Source organism: Camelus ferus, chromosome 9 (assembly GCF_009834535.1).
Source record: "Camelus ferus isolate YT-003-E chromosome 9, BCGSAC_Cfer_1.0, whole genome shotgun sequence".
Lineage (NCBI taxonomy): Eukaryota > Metazoa > Chordata > Mammalia > Artiodactyla > Camelidae > Camelus > Camelus ferus.
Window position 1 is genome coordinate 49,946,368 of NC_045704.1, and position 18,603 is coordinate 49,964,970.

The following is an 18,603-nucleotide window of genomic DNA, read 5'->3' on the forward strand; positions in this document are numbered from 1 at the left end:
AAATTAGACTCCTATATTATATCATGCATAAAATAAATTCAAGATGAATTAAAGATCTAAATGAGGAAAAACAAAACTTTAAAAAAAATCGAGGGAAAAAATTCAGAATAGCTATGATCTTAAGAGTTGGGATGGACAGCTTCTTAAGACAAACTACAAAAAAAAAAAGTGATAATTTTAAGTACATTAAAATTTTAAAAATTATGTTTATTTCCTCAGTTAATATTTTTACTGAGGGGATGCTGAAATATTGTTTTGGTATCACAAAAGATTTGACTCATTAAATGAGAATATCACTCTACCTCTCTTTAATAAAAGGTGACCAAATATATTATGGAATTTTAAAAAATCTATCATTTTAATTTAAAAATGAAAAACTTTTATTTAAAAACAAGGTACTATAAGCATAATTAATAGAGGCTGCAGGTTAGATGAAAATGTTTGCAACAGATATAAACCAAAAAAGAATATCCAAATAAATAACTCTTTCAACTAATAAGATAAAAAACCCAAGAGAACAATGGGCAAAAGATAACAAATAATCCTTATCTTCTCAAGGCCACTGTATATGTTGTACATTGCACCAACCCTACAGAGCATGCCTTTCACAAAGTCTACAGTGTGAACAGTGCCCCTTAGAGTTGTGCAGTGCACAAACTCTGCACTGAAAAATACAGGCTTACACTATACAGTTGGTGGCCCTGTGAAATACAAAGGGAAGTAAAACTATGGGAAGTCATTTTACAGTCATCAAATTGGCTAAATTTAATTTTCAACATATAAAATGTTAGGGAAGATATGATACATCTGGAGTCGTCATAAACTGCTGTTGTGGTTATAAACTGGTGCCATCACACTGGAAAGCAATTTCACAATATGCGGTAAAGTTCAAGATGCAGATAAGCTGTGACGTAGCAAATTCCACATCTAGTATATATCATAGAAATATCTCCATCCATTTGCAAGAATGATCACTGCAGCCTTGTCTGTATGAGCCAAAAACTGGAAACCAATTAAATGTCTGTCGACAGGAGAATGGAGGGGTAATATGTGGTATATCCACACAAAGGAATACTATACAGCAGTTAAAATGAATGCTCTAGAGCTCTGTATGTTAACAGAAATGAATCTCCAAAATGGTGCTGATGAATGAAAAAAGCAAGTTGCAGAAGCATCATATCATTTCTATAAAGCTTAAAAACATGGAAAACATTCATATGTATTGCTCACAGATAGAAAATTATGTAATAAAAGTATAAACCATGTGATTGAGGATGGTGGTTACCCAACGGAGGGAGGGGAAGAGTATCAGGGAAGGTAGATATGGAGTTTCAAATACAAAGAAATGCTTTATTTCTCCAGAAAGTAAAAACCTGAAGCAAATATAGCAAAATAGTTACTGTTATTTTCTTTTTATTGTTATATTTGAACTATTGCATAACTTTTTGTTTTTAAGTTACATCAGTGAGAACAGAGCTTGGATCCTTCTCAAAGAACAGCACACGGTGCCTGTATTTCTCACTCTCCTTCACTCCTCAACCCAGGAGAGGCTGGCTTCCACTTCCCCGACTCTGCATTTGCTAAGGTTACCAAAAATAACCTTGTCCCCCAGTTGGGGGCTGGAGGGGACCACACATTTCTTAGTTTTTACCTTCCTTGTCTCTCTTTATTTGAATATATTCTACACTCCAGATTACTCCCTCTTTGAAGCTCCTAATTGGCTTTTTCCTGATTTTCCTCTGGCCTCTTGGTCACACTCTTTCCTGTGCTTCTCTCCCTGTTCCTAAACTCTCCATGTTTCCTAGGGTTCAGTCCCAGGTCCCCTTTTCTTGTCATTCCATACACATTCTCCTTGGATGGTTTTTCCCTAACCTATGTCTTCAAAGACTTCCTGTAAATAGATGAGTTCAAAATCTCTATCTTCAGTCAGTCTCTCTCCTGAGACCCAAACCAGTCTTTCCAAATGTCCACTCTAGGTCCCTTGGAATCAGAAATTCCTCAGAAGAGTCTGAGAGTCTGAGCTCATTGTCCACTGCCTACAACCCAACACCCCCGCCTCTCCACCCCAGAGCAGCTCCTCCTCCTGGATCCCCTCCCTGATACATAGCACCTCCTTCCACCCTCTCACCCGCACAGCAACCTGAGAGCCACCCTCAATACTCCCTCATCCTTATCCCCTACCTGCAATCAGCCAATCAGCCTTACCAGTCTCTGTATATTTCTCAAGTCAGTCCCCTCCCTGTGGCTTATAAAACCGTTATTGTCTGGGCCTCATCATTTCTGTTCTGATTACTACAGTAACCCCCCAATTATGGTCTGCATGCCACTATCTCTGCCCCTAACTAATCCATCCCCCTTGCTATAGAGAAGAGTGATCTTTCTAAAATGCAACTTCCAACTCAATACTCTTTCCTCTAATACCCCTAAAATGCTGAGTCATCAGGATAAAACCATTCCCCTTCCCAGGACTTAAAAGTCCTCCCCAACTTGCTCCAAATGCCTCTCCAACCCTTTCCACACTCCGCCAGCCCAGCCATGCAGCACTCTCATCTCTGGCCTTTGCATACGGTGAATTCTCAACCTCCAGTACCTTTCTCTCAAAGCTGTCCCCATATGCACCACCATTTCTCTTTGCTTGCCAGCCCCTAATACTTCCCCTTCACCTCTGCTCAAGTGTACTGGGCCTATGAGACCTTCCTGTGCCCCTCCCTCTCCCAGGTTGTGGAGCCTCTTGCTACTGTGGTGCTGCCTTCATCTCAAAAGTGAGGGCACTGACACTCTGAAAATGCACTCACCTACCCAGTATCACACACCCAGTACATCCTGGAGCCACAATTCAGACTCAGGTCTATAGCCAAAATCTATCCTTGTTCTGCTAAACCAGACGCTACAGATTGAAGGCCTGTGTCTGTCTGTGGCCTCTAGACATGTACGTAAAAATCCAACTTTCTTGCTTCTCCTGAAAAAATTCTGATGATTGGCAACAGTCAGCTGGGACAAAATAATGGCTCCTCTTTGGACAAGGGATATTTTCCAGATCATTCCACCTACTTTCTTTCAGTTTCCTATTCCTGGATATACTTGAGTTTGCAACCTTTGCACCACAGTTTATGCACCCTCCTTTATTCTAGAATAGAATTCCTCCAAAGTATATGCAAGCAGTCGGGGAGGGTATAGAACAGCAGTAGAGTGCCTGCTTGGCATGCAAGAGGTCTTGAGTTCAATCTCCAGTACCTCCATTTAAAAATAAATAAATGAAATAAACAAACCTAATTACCTCCTCCCAAGAAAACAAAAACAAAAACCCAAAGTATATGCAAGCAAAATACAAACTCACATTGGTCCTCACCTTTCACAAGAGGCAGAGCTGGGCTGAGCCATCCACCTGTGTTGGCACAGGTGAGTGAACTGTCTGGAGCCAGTGGAGATGGTGCTGCCACTCCATCACCCCAAAGCTTTGTTTCTCCTGCTGCCAGATGGTTTCTCAGCCCAGCAGTTACTGATGTGCTAGGACAGGAGGGCATTCACAATACTGCTGGATAAATAAGGAAAGTACAACATGAAAATACCAACTGAAAAGGCACCCACTGGAGGACAAAATAGTCCACAAGTGGTAGCAATAAAAAAGGAGGTTGATGAAACTTTAGGGGATGAGGGGAGAGCAGGGAACATACATTTAGAAGATCTCTTTGGTTTGTCTCAATTAACAGAATTTAAAGCAATGAAAATGGGCAAACTAGATTGAGTATGCATCTACTGCTGGGCAAAGCGTGGGTTGCCCACAGATTAATTTCTCAGCGGTCTTTTCAGAGGTCACACATAAAGGTCTGTTGTTAAACTGAAGAAAGATGCGGGGACTGGGCCCTGTGATTCTGCTCTGTTGTCAGGTTGGTTTCACCACCCAGGGGCCCACGGTGCCTCTCCCCACGGAGACACTGCTGGGTTTCAATGCGCTTTTCATTCTCTAGGCTGCCTGAGCAAACAGCCATCACTGTTTCCATTGTGAGCTCTTCTCCTTTTGGAGCCAAGCCCAAGTTGAGGGAACATGTGTTTGAGACCAACATTTGGCAGCCTGGGTCCCCACTTGGAGCGACTTTCCGCCTTTGCCTTTTCCCCATCAAGACACGTTCCTGCATTTTGGAGACTGAAAAGCACTGCTTAACAAGCTTAATTCTAAAACCTGGTTCCTCACCCTGCCAGCTCATTGGGATGAAGGACAAAAAATCCACACCAAAATTCAGAGCCCAGGCTACTAAGACAAGAAATATTTCCACCTCTCCCTTGCTACCAACATGACTGAGGCCACACATATCTCAAAGTGTCAGTGGGCTTACCTTCCTGCAGAAAAATTGTCTTTCCATTATCTACCCAACTGAGAATTTTTATGAGGAGTCCTATCTCACAGATGAAAAAATTGAGCATCCTAATCCTGGGACCTCATTTTCTAGACCAGGTATCCTGTTAGAAGCCAGAGATTAAATGCTCTCTCCACGTCCACATAGGAAGTAGTGGCAGGGTTGGTACTAGAACATAATTACTTTAATATCCAGACCAAAGTTTATTCTGCTATGCCAAGTAATTAATAAGGACTAGGGTTTTTTTTATATTATTATATTGAGATATAATTACATGCAATAAAATACACAGATCTTAAGTGTAGAGCTTAATAAATTTTGACAAATTAATCAACACAGAAACACAGAATGTTTCTATCATCCTAGGAAGTTCCCTCGGGCCTTACCCCACTCAACTCCCTTCTCCCATCTTCCCCCACCAGGCAACAACCCCTGTTCTCATTTCTATCCCTTTTGGTTAGTTTTGGGACCCCAGTTTTAAGAAATAAAAATTGAATGCCTGTGACTTTGCCTGCAGCCCTGAAGTGTCTTTTTGTAGAATTTTTCTCCCCCTTTTGGACCACAAGTACTACTTAAGATTTGTTTTGGATACAGCCGGAAATTCTTCCAGAAAGCCAGTCTTAGCCCCAGTACAGATATATTTAGGTTTAAAGGGATTCACGTTTATAAGATATGAAGGCCAACTATGATTCTTCAAAATGTGGTATAAAAAGAACTCTTCCTTCTGGAAAATAAAGTTGCTTTCTCCAAAATATCTGCCTCCTTGGCTCCTTTTGTATCCCTCCATTCCGTCACAGTAGCTGCATTTGTTCCTATGGAAAGAATTGCTTGAGCCCTTGAAAGTGAGCACATATGCAGTATCTTTCTACTTGGAAGCTGTTCCCCAGTTTCGACAACCTTCTGCTGCAGTGGGACTCCTTTTAACAGCTCACTGACTTCCCCAACATCATCACAGGAGGATAGTGGCAGCTGAAAACCTCACATTGTCCTAAGCTATTAACTAGCCAGCAAGGGATCTGGGTTTTAGAAATTGGAAAACTTTGGCTAATGCGTGCTCAGAACATCGTCTTCAAGCCAAAAAGTGTTGCCAAGGTCCAGGTGCAGGCAGCTTTCCACCAGCCACAGACACGACAAAATCAGATGGGGCCTGCTTCTCTTCCCAGTGGAGCACTGGTGGCCAGCACGGGTCATTTTCTCCACATCAGTTTGTCTCCCCAGACAGTGAGCTAATGCTTGGCACTGAGAAACTCCATAAAAAAGGCAGTTAACTCCATGCTTTGAGGCAGAAATGACTACATGGAATAAATGCACAAAATTATTTAAATCAAGCCAGGCTTTAGAAATTCTAAAGAAAAAGAGAATAAAAATTATGCACACATAGTTTTAACATAGAGCCCACTATGAACACAGAATGAAGAAGAAGCAATGCTGAAAGAGCCAAATTCCAGAAACCATTCTGTTAGTAAAGAGAGAACTGTGTGGAATTACAAGCAGAGCTGCCTAAAGCATGCTGAGTCCCTCTTCCCTATACAACGTCACTCTAGTATGTTGTGGTGTTCCTACAGTTTAAAACTATTTAAGACTTTTCCCATTTTTTCTCTTTCCTAAAATTTATTTTAAAAAATAGGTATATATTAACATGGTTCAAAATTTTAAAAAATAAAATACAAAGGGTATTCAGTGAAAAGTCTCACTTCCACTCCCAGGCCCCAGCCATTCCCTTTCCTTCCCCATAGGCCCTGGTTAGTGGTTTCCTGTGTATCTATTGAGAGACAGTTTAGCAAAACATAGGTCCTTTGTTTCAACTTTCTTTTTAATAGAAATAGAAAGTTATGCTGTCCTACATTTTGCTTTTTTTTTCTTTTTGCACTCATTGTATTAAGAAACAGAACTTTGGGGGAGAGGGTATATATAGCTCAGTGGTACAGTGCATGCTTAGCATGCACAAGGTCTTGAGTTCAATCCCCAGTACCTCCATTTAAAAAAATTAAAGTAAGTTAATTTAAAAAAAGAAACAATTTTGAAGACATATTTCAACAAAGAAAAATTATATGTTTACCCTTTGACCCAGCAAATCCCACCTCTAAGAATCTATCCAAAAGATACACTGGCAGAAATACAAAATACTCAATGTAGGTTATTCACAAAGCATTCAAAAGATAATGAAATGTCCACCAACAACTAATAAAAATGGTTACTGCTGAGGGCGGGAAGAAACAGAGGGGAGGGGATAAGGTTGGAAGACTTCTCTGAATGTATCTTTTTTTTTTTTTTAACTTGTTTTAACTTGGGAATCACATAAATAGTTTACATAATTTTTTAAAAAGCCTCCCTAAAAATTGAAAGCAAAATAAGACAAAATTAACTGTGTATAGATTTGGAGCAATAACTAGAGAGGAACTATTTCAAATCACTTTAGAACATGATCCCTGGATCAGGGTTTGTCAGCCTCAGCACTATTGATATTTTTGGCTGGTTAATTTTTTGTTGTGGGAGGTTGTCCTGTGTATCCTTGGGTGTCAGCACCCGAGGCTCAGGTGAGCTTCCCTGATTGGCAACACTTTGCATGTACTGTCACACATCACACACCCCTGCCAGGGGAATTAAGTGCTGTGTGTGTGACTCCCCTGGGAGAGTCTCTAAAATGTAGGAGGAGGGGGCATGCCATGCCAGGAGGAGCCATATGGGGAAGCACCAGGGTGAACAGGAGGCAGAGGGAGCTAGGATGAAATGTGGGCAAGAGCCCTTATTGTGAAGGGAAAGGGAGGGGCCAGGCAGGGGAGCAGGTTTGGGACTGGCTAGTTTGACGAATTTCGGAGGACTCTGAGGCACAGTGACTGTCCCTATTTTTTAGGTGACTAGGGCAGGTGGGTAGTGGCCTGGAATGTGAGAGCCCCAGAAAAGGGGTGTTTGGGGTATGGGCTCTGGATTGGTTGGTTTTCATATAAAAAGTGCACTCATGGATGAGTCTAACTATCTCTAGAAACTGGCTAGCCCTGGGAGGGATAGTTTCTCCAGGGTCAGTAAGGCTAAGATGTCAAAGCATCAGAAACACATGATTAGCACAGAGAGGACAACCAGAAACTAGTGCTGGCTTTCTCCTGGACTTTGTCTATACTGCTTTCCCTTTGCTGACTTCAATCCTTTCATTGTAATAAATGGTAACTATGAGTAAAACAGCTTTTTAAGTTCTGAGAGTCTATCTAGTGAATAATCAAAACTGGGGTGGTGCTGGAGACCCTCAACACAGCTGTATTATGTGAAAGGGTGATGGGGAACTTCATAATGGGATAGATTAGGCTGATACTACTGAACCCACTGATCAATCACTAAAAGTGGGACAACCAGATGTTATATTCCCTTAGATGTGATGCAGCAGAAGTGTGCAGAATCACCTGCAAATGAGCTGAACCTGAAACTAATCAAGCATGTAACTGCAAATTTATAGGAAATATGTGGGACAGAGGAACTTGTTATCAACACTGGAGGAAATAAGCAGCCAAATCCTGGGTGGAGGAGAGGCTACAGGACAAAGGACCCATTTGTTAAACACATAAAAAAGAGAGTGAACTGTTACAGATTTAGCCAGGTAAAAGATACCTCAATCAAATGCACTGTGTGGACTCTGGATACCAATTTGAAAAAATGAACAGTCAAAAGACATTTATGAGACAACAGGGGAAACTGAATGCAGACTGCATAATAGATATTAAGGAATCATTGTTAATTTTTTGAGTGAAATATGATGGTTAGGATTCAATTTAAAATGCTCCAAGAGAAAAAAATTGGAGAGGAGGGGGCAATAGATCAGGTAACAGCAGCAGAAAGCTGTGGCTGTTAATCTTCTGTAGATAAAAGCTTCTGCCAATCAAGGTATCCTAAATGCTACCATATCACAGGATTTGGAGTCAGGCAAAAGGATCTCTCTGATTAAAGTAGCATATGGGAGAGCCTAACTTTCGGGTAGTGATATTTCTGCCTTTCTTTCCTGCTAACAGAAGTTCTTACAGAAAAAAATTCAAGGACAACTTGTTATGAAAAGCTTATGCATTGCTTCTGTAATTAAAAAAAATTGAGAACATATGTTTACACACAAACTTAGAATAGGCAAATCCATAGAGACATAAGGTAGATGACTGCTTGCTCTGGGGTTAGGGGGTTGAGGGGAAATGGGGAGTGACTGCTAATGGGTACTATACTATGTCAAAGAGTGCTCCCCACCAAATTTAGAATAAAAATGTTCTAAAATTGAGGTGGTGTTTGCTCATCTTTGTGGATATATTAAAAACCACTAAATTGTATACTTTAAATGGGTGAATTTTTATGGTATGAGAATTATATCTCAATAAAGCTGTTATTAAAAAATATTTAAAGCTATAAAAAATGCTGAGGAACCTACAAGGATCTTGAATAATCCCAATTTAGAGAGCTTCCATTTTCAGTTAATAAATTAGGAAGTAAAGAGGTTGATAGTTAAATATTAGAGGTTAGTGAAAACAGGATTGGTTGCTAGGTTTGTTGCTGAGTTGCTTTAGGGACTTTTGGCCTTTTAGACAGAACTCTTTCCATTGAAAATCATAGAAAACGGTGTCAAATGGGCTTACTCAGAACAACAGGAATTTATCTCACATAACTGAAGTCCAGAGTAGGCATTAGCTTCCGGCATCCAGACAAGGTCATGAGAGCTTTGATTTTTCTTGGCTGTTTCCTTCTTCACTGCTTTCATTCACAAGCTGGCTGTCTCTCTGCAGCAGGCAAAGGCAGCCACTGGCAGCCCCGAGACTGCATGGCGCTTACAGCTCCTGACACAAGAGGAGAGAGAATCTTACCTGAAAGCTCTGGCAACAGTTCCAGGACTGTTCAGGTCTGGCTCACATTCCTGGAGCCAGGGAATAAGGTTCACTTCTACCAATTCACATGGATAGAGCAGGAAAGGGTGGCTCTCTGAAGGGAGAAAGGCTGGGTGGACAAAACACATGTCCAGTATGACAGGCAAAGAGCCAAAACTTGCAGACTCAAACTTCTCAGCCTAATCAATACTTGCTGACTCAATGCAGGAACATATGGAATGGCGCTGCTGCAGGGTACTTTTAGAGCATCCCATTCCAGATTATTGTTCCATATTTTAGAGAAGCCATAAAACACAGGACACATTCGAAGGTCATTAGTGAGAAGCTATTTTAGCAGAGAGCCACTTCAATCAAGTATAGATTGTTCCATGTTCCAGAATTCCATCTATCTGACACAGAATAGATACATTGCTCTGGTAGATGGAAGACTTCTTCCCCTGATTAGCCACAAGGAAAGTTAAGGCTTGTCCAGCATAAAAGAGGAAGGTGGTCGAGTATGAAAGAATGGAAAATACCGGGCTGCCAGTAAGCTTTCTGTGAACTTTCTCTTCTCATTTAAACTGATGATAATCTGCCGGATTTCTGATCCAAGATCCAAACGCCTGCTTCCGGAGTGTGCTCCAGGCTTCCTGGTAAGCAGATGCAGCCTCCTTGTACTCTTGGTATGTCTCGAGCCTCTGCACCCTAATGCACACACACAACCAAGCACACAAGGTTCTTACTGGACAGCTTACCACCATGGCCAACAAGACACCGAGGCAATCAGCTGGACAGATGTATTACAAGAGACTTAGGAACAGGAGGGTTTTGTTATGCTCTCCTAGAATGACTCTTATCTCCTTTGTAGGGAATTCACTAGAAAGCAATATGAATTAAAACAGGTAAGAATAAACAGAACGCTAGCTTTGTTTGGTCCTGGTAAAATCAGATAAAACAAGAACAACTCTGTCTTCTTCTTTTCGGTTTAAAGTTTTCTAAACATCTATAATTTTCAACATTAGGATTTAGCCATTAGAAATTTCTTGGTTGCATTTTCCCAAAGCACTTTCCGTCTTATCCATATTCTCCTCCTGGTACTGCCAGCCAGCACGCCTTCCCAAACCCCGTGGCTGTCTCTGACTGCTGAAGAACGGCTGGTGTGCTGAGTACTATCTGTAATACTCATACCCAGTTCTAAGATTTGCTTGTGACAAAGATTCTTTCGAACAAACTTGAGTCAGGCTCCTCTGAGCCCTCTTCCTGACCCAGCTCTGACCCTGAGCTCTGTCTTTGCCATCTTATAGTTGAAGAGACTGACTCGTGTCTCATTGATTCAGGTTTTATCCTGCTTCTACTCTTCCCTTTTTTGCCAAGATCTGAGGAGACCCAAGTTGTTTCTTCACTCACTTCAGCACAGAGCAAAGCTGCTAATTGTAGCAAACACTGATGTTAGCTATTAGATCAATTTCCCACAGCTTTCTGTTGGTTAATGGATGGGAGCTACACACATGACAATGTTAAATTTTACCTGAGTCCTCAGTTCCTAAAAAAAGCTATGGTTATGAAATCTCCCTCCCACCCTTCTATGTTCTGGCAAATGGCTGACTGCAAAGAGCTGCCCTTCCTTCTGACTTAGATAGACTTACAAACGCCCCTGGGTTTACCTGCGACAACCACCCTTCCCCATGACTGACTCACGGATGCCTCCTGGTTTACCTGTGACAAAGCCAGACACAGACCTTCCAAATGCCCAGTTTTTGTCTCATAACGATTAGCTGAACTGTTTGTACCCACTGACAAAATCTTGACAAATTATCTGCTAATTTGACCAAATTTTAATTATGCTTCTCTCCTTCCCCTACACCCTTGAACTTTGAGCCACTCTTGGCCTGAGCCAGCATCAGCATGTGTAACAACCCTTCTTAACAGCCCCTCCTGAGAACCGACATTTCCTGTTCAACTGTCTCATCACACCACCTGCTCATCCCATTCCCCGTTCTCAGTTCTGCCTAACCTTGCTTACCTCTCTGTATAAAAGAAAACTCTTTTGCATCTGCTGTTCGAGGGGCTTATAGATCTTAGGATTGCAGTGCTCTTGCTATTGCATCAGTCCTCCTCCTCCTGTTGTAACAGGCCCCTTCTCATATTGCAATAATCCTTTCGAAGTCCTAAGTCCAGATCTGTTTTAAACACACAGAATATATGGAAACCCACCCAGTTCCAGTCTGACTCATTTTTCCAGACAAGAAACAAGCAAACTGACCATGGATGACTGGAGGGCATCAATACTGACTGCAAGATGCATGCTGGTGATAACAGCTGGCTAGCCTCTTTAGACAGAAGTGCTGAGCTACTCATTCGCCTCCCCACTGTCATATAAGAAAGAAGCTGGCTGGCATTTGTTGCCAGTTCCTGGACAGGAACCTCAAATCCTTAGAATTTCCCAAGTGATAAGGACGTCTTTGTTATTCATGATGAACCCCTCAGATCACACCAAGTTTAAGCTTAATGAGGTGACTCATGGTGGGTCCTAGACAGTTTCAGGGTAGACTGGCCACGCCAGAAAGCCGAACCATGAGAATAGAGAGTTTGGGGTGGGGAAAGCGGAAGGCGGAGATTGAGCTCAATCACATCATGTGGCCAACGATTCTATCAATCATGCTCATGGATGAAACCCCAATAAAAGCTCTGGACACTAAAGTTCTGGTCAGCTTCCTGGCTGGTGACAGACAGAGATGTGCTGGGAGTGATGTATCCTGAGGACAACGAAATGTCAGGTTTGGAACTCTCTCAGACCACGCCCTGTGTGTCCCTTCTTTTAGCTGGTCCTGATTTGTATCCTTTAAAATAAAAGGTAATATAAGGATGGTGCTTTCCTGAATTCTGTGAGTTGTTCTAGCAAATTATTGAACTGGAGCAGGGAGTAGGAACCCCCAAGTTTGTAGTCAGTTGGTTGGAACTGTGAGTGGCTTGGGGCACCCCCAGCTTGTGGCTGGTGTCTGAAGTAAGGTCAGTTTGTGGGGACTGTGTCCTTATCCTGTGAGGGTAACTAACACCCCAGGGTTAGTGTCTGAACTCCCCCCCACCCCCGAAGTGGCTCTATAGCCCTCTACATTCCTGTGTGGAAAGTAATTTAAGTCATGGAACTGCAATTCCAAATCACTGATGTGAACAATGGAAAAAGAGAAGAGAATGACATTCCTAACAGAATATATTGCTTCCCAAGCACTCACATTTCCACAATGCTCTCCATTGGGAGGTGGAATAAAAGGAGGGCCTGGAATGGGCCAGACTCAATCCCACCCTTAGGCTCCTGTGACTCTGTACCACCAAACTACCCACATTCCACACCTGAGATCATACTTGTGCCTAAAGGTGGGGCTGCAGGGATTGAAGAGCATGTGGTCAGTAGGAAGTACCCACTGGCCTACTGAACCACCACTCCTGCCAAAGCCTTCTACCACACAAAAGCCAGGATTAAACCAGAAGTCTTCCTAAACGTAAAAAAACATAGGTCAATGGTATCACCTGAGGGAGTCTGGCCACTTGTCCTCTGAAATACTGCTCAGCAGCTTCTGGAATGATCTAAAGAGTTCTACTTTGCTGATTCGGGATCTGTTTAGAGAAAGAAGACCAAGAGGATTTATTAAATATTTACTATGTACAAGCATTCACATAGTATCTTTTTAGGTCTGAATGTCCCAGAGCCCCCATTTTCACCTGTACTTGGCAAGAAGAAAAATCTAGACCTGAGAGTCTGATTATGTTGAGGCACAAAAATGATTTTCATTTTAAGAAATGTCATCAGCGGTGAATTATCGAGGTGAGAGGCAAAAATGGGGTAAAGACAGAGGGAATTACTAACTTTCATCCCCAGGATGCCTGTCAGCCATGTCTGGCTACCTCCTTCCAAGAGCACTGGCCCCTTGGGTAATGCTGCTTACAAGCAATGGAAGGCTTTGTTTCAGAGACTTGAGTGCTGCTCCCTGTGTGAACGGTGGTTATAAAGCCCATCTGGACAAGTCACCTGAGGAAGAATCTCCAGGCTTTCCCCCTGGGCATTGTGAGCCTTTGGAGGTGAATCCTTTGCTTCTAACATCAAGCTTTACGGTGGCCACAGTTTGAAAGAGTGAAAAAAGTCAGTATGAAGTCCTTACCAGCTACTTGGGCCTTCTTGGTTTTGGCCGTTCATGACAGACTATACTGTATGTGCCTCCTTCCCTTCCCGCATATACACAATTCGTGGGCTGATCAAGAAGTGCAGAAGTGTTATGTGTGCCAACAACATACAGTCTCATCTTTACATACCATACCCTCCAACCAACCTTGAAAACTGTACTTGGACCCAGGGGCCGTCATTGACATATACGAAATAGGGAATTGTATGGTCTACCAAAAAGTTTTCTTACCTGGCAGGGACCTAGCCTATTGCAAGAATCACTGTTCAAAGGGGGACCCTGAGCCCCAACATGCCACCCTCTCTGGGCCTTAACTGCGTTAGAGTGACTGCTGGCACAAAGGAATATAAGGCTGCTATATATTTTTTTTAAAAAAAAAGCTACAACCAAAAAACTAATGGAACTCATTAACAGATGACAGGAGAACAGTAATAAAATTATAAGGAAAATATATACAAAGAAAGTATTTGTTAGAATTCAACATCCATTGAATAATTTAAAATCTTTTACCAAACTAGTGCTAGAAAACATAGTATTTAAATTCATAAAGAGTATCTATAAGAAAATCTACAGGAAATATATGTCCTTAAAATCAGGAATAATACCAGGATACTTGGTATCATTGCTTTTATCCAACATTATACAGAACGTCTGGTCAGTAAGACAAGGAATGAAAGGAATAAAGATTGAAAAGCAAAAACCAAAGTCATTCTTTGCAGATGATTGTGCTATTGTTAGTTGTGATCAGCACAGTAGGTTAAGAAAAAAAACTTTAAAAAGGAATGAAGGTTTGGAAAGGAAACACTGTTTACAAAAGATTGTTTTCATTAAAAAATTTCAAAAGAATTTCCAGATACATTAGTAGACTAAAATGAGTTAGCTAAGCTGCTAGATACAACCATTAATTACAAGAGAGAAACAAATAACAAAAACTGATTGCAATAGCAGTCACCAGAAAATGAAATAAAAGGAAATTACTTAAAATGGAATCTGTGGTAGCCAGCATTCAAGATGGTGATTCTTGCCTCCTGGAATTCATGCCCTATGCAATCCCCTGAATACGGGGTGGATATGCACTGAATAGGGCTGATCCAAAAAACCATTAGGAGATTGCAGATGGAGTGTGACTTCTGAGACTAGTCCGAAAGGGCTCTGTGGCCTCTGCCTTGCTTGCTTTGGGGAGGAATGAGCCACCATGTTGTGAAGACAAATACTTGTAGCCTTATGGAGAGATTCAAGTTGAGAGGAACTGAAGCCTCTTGCCAACAGCCAGCACTGACCTGGCAGCCACAGGAGTGAGCCACTTTGAAACTGGATCCTCCAGCTCCAGCCAAGCCTTCGAGGACTGACATAATGGATTGCAACCTCATGAGCCCCTGGGTCAGAATTATCCAGCTAAGCTCCTCCCAAATTCCTGACCCACAGGGACTGTGGGAAATAATACATGTTAACTGTTGTATTAAGCCACTGAGTTGAGTTTTTTTTTTTTTTTTTTGAGGAGGGGAGAGGAATTTGTAATACAGTAACAGACAACTAATACAACGTTCAAGAACTAATACAACATGGATGCTAGCTGCTATGCTCCAATGAGCCCTGGTTCCTTTTAGTAGTGAGGATTACATTCTTAGATATTAGATTCTTCCTGATGACTTGGTTAACACTGCTGGTTGGTGAAACAAAGAACTAGGAAAGCTATACATACATACATAATTTTTTAAAGATTTTAAAATTCATATTCACATTTCAATCTAGCCCTATCTTTATTCTAACATACTGAGACACACAAATCTCTTACTCTTCTCTTTTGTAGTCCTATGAGCCATGTAATGATCTCTCCAGGATGCTCTGGTATCTCATCTGGGATGGAAAGAAAATTTGCTTCTTCAGAGCAAAGAGAATTTAAAAGGATTTGCCACTTTAGGGCAAAGGGTAAAATTAAGCTTCTTGAAAATGAGGGTCCTTTATCTGACTCCTGCTATTATCTCATTGTTTGTAATAAATGCAAGGACTTAAATAAAATAATACCTTCTATGGTAACATCCCAGTATGAGTTCATATTCCAGATAGTTCTAAAAAAGGTGGTCCGAGGATAGCACTCCGGAATGAGCAGTGAGAAAACCCATTCTCTCCCTAGCAGTTGTTGGTCTTTAAAATGAAAATAACTCTGACCCTTTCACATATAATATGCAGCTTCATTTGATGACCAAGGAGAAAAATCTGTCTTAACAAGATGTCTACAGCAAGGCTTGCACCTTGTTAGAGGTCCTCCCTCTCATTCAATTCTCACAACATTCCTGGGTGATAAATACTCTTAGTTACCCTTGCTTTATTGCTGGGGAAATGGGAGGCTTAGAGAGGTAAAGTAATTAGCCCAGGTTCCTACAACTGGGAGGAAAGGGAGCCGGGAATTAAACTTCAGTCTCTTGAGCTGAAACTGAGTTCGTCTGCAGAGTTTATGATTAACCTCTCTATCCAAAACTTTACTCCCTTTCTTTCCCCGAACCTGTTCCCCACAAGACTGAGGAGTATCAAAGAAAAGAGGGTTTGAAACCATATACGAGCTCCTGTGTCTGTGCCCTTTGAAGGAAAAGGCTTTTGCTTTAGTCTCCCAGGCCTCCCTTGAATCTCCAAAGGCTGGTTCAAGAGTGAATGATAAGGAAATGTGAAGATGTAGAAACAAAGGATAGCTGTTGGGCCAGGAAATGGGCAATAATTTTGACTATAAACCATGTAGCAGAATCACCAAATTCCCAGTTCGCTGAAAGATACAGATAACATTCCTAAATTGTTTCTATAGAAGTAGATACCTACCAGATGAAAACTGCTCACCATAAGCACATAGACCCTAGACCAACTGAAAACAGAAGGTTGATGATGCTTGAAACTTCACCTTGATGCCAACCAATCCAAGAACTGTGCATAAGCTGTTCACATACTCTGTAGCTCCCTCCCTCACAATGCCTTTAAAACCCCTTCCCTGAAAGCCATCAGGGAGTTTGGGTCTTTTAAGCATGAGCCGCAAGTTCTCCCTGCTTGGTGCCCTGCAATAAATGCTGTACTTTCCTTCACCATAACCCCGTGTCAGTTGATTGGTTTTACTGCGCATGGGTGAGTAGACCCAAGTTTGGTTCGGTAACAGAACTGCAAAGCTTCTGCTCTTCCCACCATTCACTTCCTCCCCATAAGGAATCTGCCTTCTAAATGGAGAGACGTTCACAACATGTCAGAGACTTCAGATTAGCTACCAATATCCTCACTTTATAGTTATTAACACATTGGGGTCCAGAGAGCTTTTCATGTGCCTATTGGCTGGCCATCTGTATGTTTTCTTTGGAGAAATGTCTATTTAGATCTTCTGCCCATTTTTTGACTTGGCTGTTTGTTTTTCTGTTATTGAGTTGTATGAGCTGTTTGTATATTTTGGAAATTAAGCCTTCATCAGTAGCATCATTTACAAATATTTCCTCCTAGTTCGTAGGTTGTCTTTTCATTTTGTTTATGGTTTCCTTTGCTGTGCAAAAGCTTATAAGTTTGATTAGATCCCATTTGTTTTAATTTTGCTTTTATTTCTATTGCTTTGGGAGACTGACCTAGGAAAACACTGTTATAATTTATGTCAGAGAATGTTTTGCCTATGTTCTCTTCTCTTCGTTTTAGGGGGTCCTGTCTTATATTTAAGTCATTTTGAGTTTATTTTTGTGTATAGTGTGAGGGAGTATTCTAACTACATTGATTTACATGCTGCTGTTCAGCTTTCCTAATATCACTTGCCAGAGAGAGACTGTCTTTTCTCTGTATGTTCTTGCCTCCTTTGCCAAAGATTAATTGACCATAAATGTGTGGGTTTATTTCTGAGCTCTGTCCTGTTCCATTGATCCATATGTCTGTTTTTATGCCAATACCACACTACTTTCATTACTACAGCTTTATAGTATTGTCTGAATACTGAGAGGGCTATGGCTCCAGCTTTGTTCTTTTCCCTCAGTATTGCTTTGGCAATTCTGAGCCTTTTGTGATTCCATATAAATTTTAGGATTATTTGCTCCAGTACTGTGAAAAATGTCATGGGTAATTCGATAGAGATCACATTAATTCTGTAGATTGCTTTGGGCCCAATAGGAACACAAAAAGATGCTCAACACTGCTAATTATCAGAGAAATGCAAAACAAAACTATAATGAGGTATCACTTCACACCAGTTAGAATGGCCATCATTAAAAAGTCCACAAACAATAAATGCTGGAGAGGGTGTGGAGAAAAGGGAACCCTCCTACACTGTTGGTAGGAATGTAGTTTGGCACAGCCACTGTAGAAAACAGTATGAAAGTTCCTCCAAAAACTTAAAATAGAGTTACCATATGATCCAGCAATCCTACTCCTGGGCATATATCTGGAGAAAACTCTAATTTGAAAAGATACATGCACCCCAGTGTTCATAGTAGCAGTATTTATAATAGCCAAGATAAGGAAACAACCTAAATGTCCACTGACAGATGAATGGATAAAGAAGATGTGGTATACATATACAATGGACTACTACTCAGCCATAAAAAAGAATGAAATAATGCCACTTGCAGCAACATGGTTGGACCTAGAGATTACCTTATTAAACGAAGTTAAGTCAGAGAAAGACAAATATCATATGATATCACTAATATATGGAATCTAAAAAATAATACAAACAAACTTATTTATAAAACAGAAACAGACTCACAGACACAGAAAACAAACTGATGGTTACCAAAGGGAAAAAGGGTGGCAGGGATAAACTAGAAGCTTGCGATTAGCAGGTACAGACTATTATATACAAAATAGATAAACAACAAGGTCCTACTGTATAGCACAGGGAACTATATTCAGTATCTTGTAATAACCTATAATGAAAAATAATAAATATATGTATAACTGAATCAACTATGCTGTATACCAAAAACTAACACAACATTGTGAATCAACTATACTTCAATTTAAAGAAAAAAAAGAGGGTATGGATTCAATTAAAGAAGAAAATTTAGACCTGAGTGAAGCAGCAAACTGAAAACCACAGTCAGGTGGGTGTGGCCAGTATGAGTTGTTGCTACCCTGTCACTGACAGCAGAGGCAGAGCTCAGCAGGAAACATGGCCCCTGTCCCTCATGAACTGCTCTGCTCACACATTCTGCCCTGTGGCTAACAGCTAGTCCCCTGAGAGATGCAAACAGTGGCCCAAACCCAGGAGGCCTTTGGGGAAACACTGGCCAA

At 41.2% G+C, this 18,603-nt stretch overlaps 1 protein-coding gene across 10 annotated transcripts in view; it reads right to left on the reverse strand.

The window, feature by feature from the left end:
* Window positions 1–18,603, reverse strand: part of ADAT1 (adenosine deaminase tRNA specific 1) — a 34,436-nt gene that overhangs the window by 4,246 nt on the left and 11,587 nt on the right. For 8 of the 10 annotated variants that reach the window (XM_032486777.1, XM_014566672.2, XM_032486773.1 and 5 more), the window contains 3 exons: window positions 12,713–12,799; window positions 9,721–9,889; window positions 3,350–9,157 (listed from right to left, as the gene is read on the reverse strand). In XM_032486777.1, coding sequence (XP_032342668.1) covers window positions 9,757–9,889; window positions 12,713–12,799 — 220 coding nt within the window. In that variant the 3' untranslated portion in view covers window positions 3,350–9,157; window positions 9,721–9,756. Of the gene's footprint in view, window positions 1–3,349; window positions 9,158–9,720; window positions 9,890–11,207; window positions 11,365–12,712; window positions 12,800–18,603 lie in introns of those variants that run through there. The other 2 variants (XM_032486774.1, XM_032486776.1) reach the window with 2 other exon arrangements.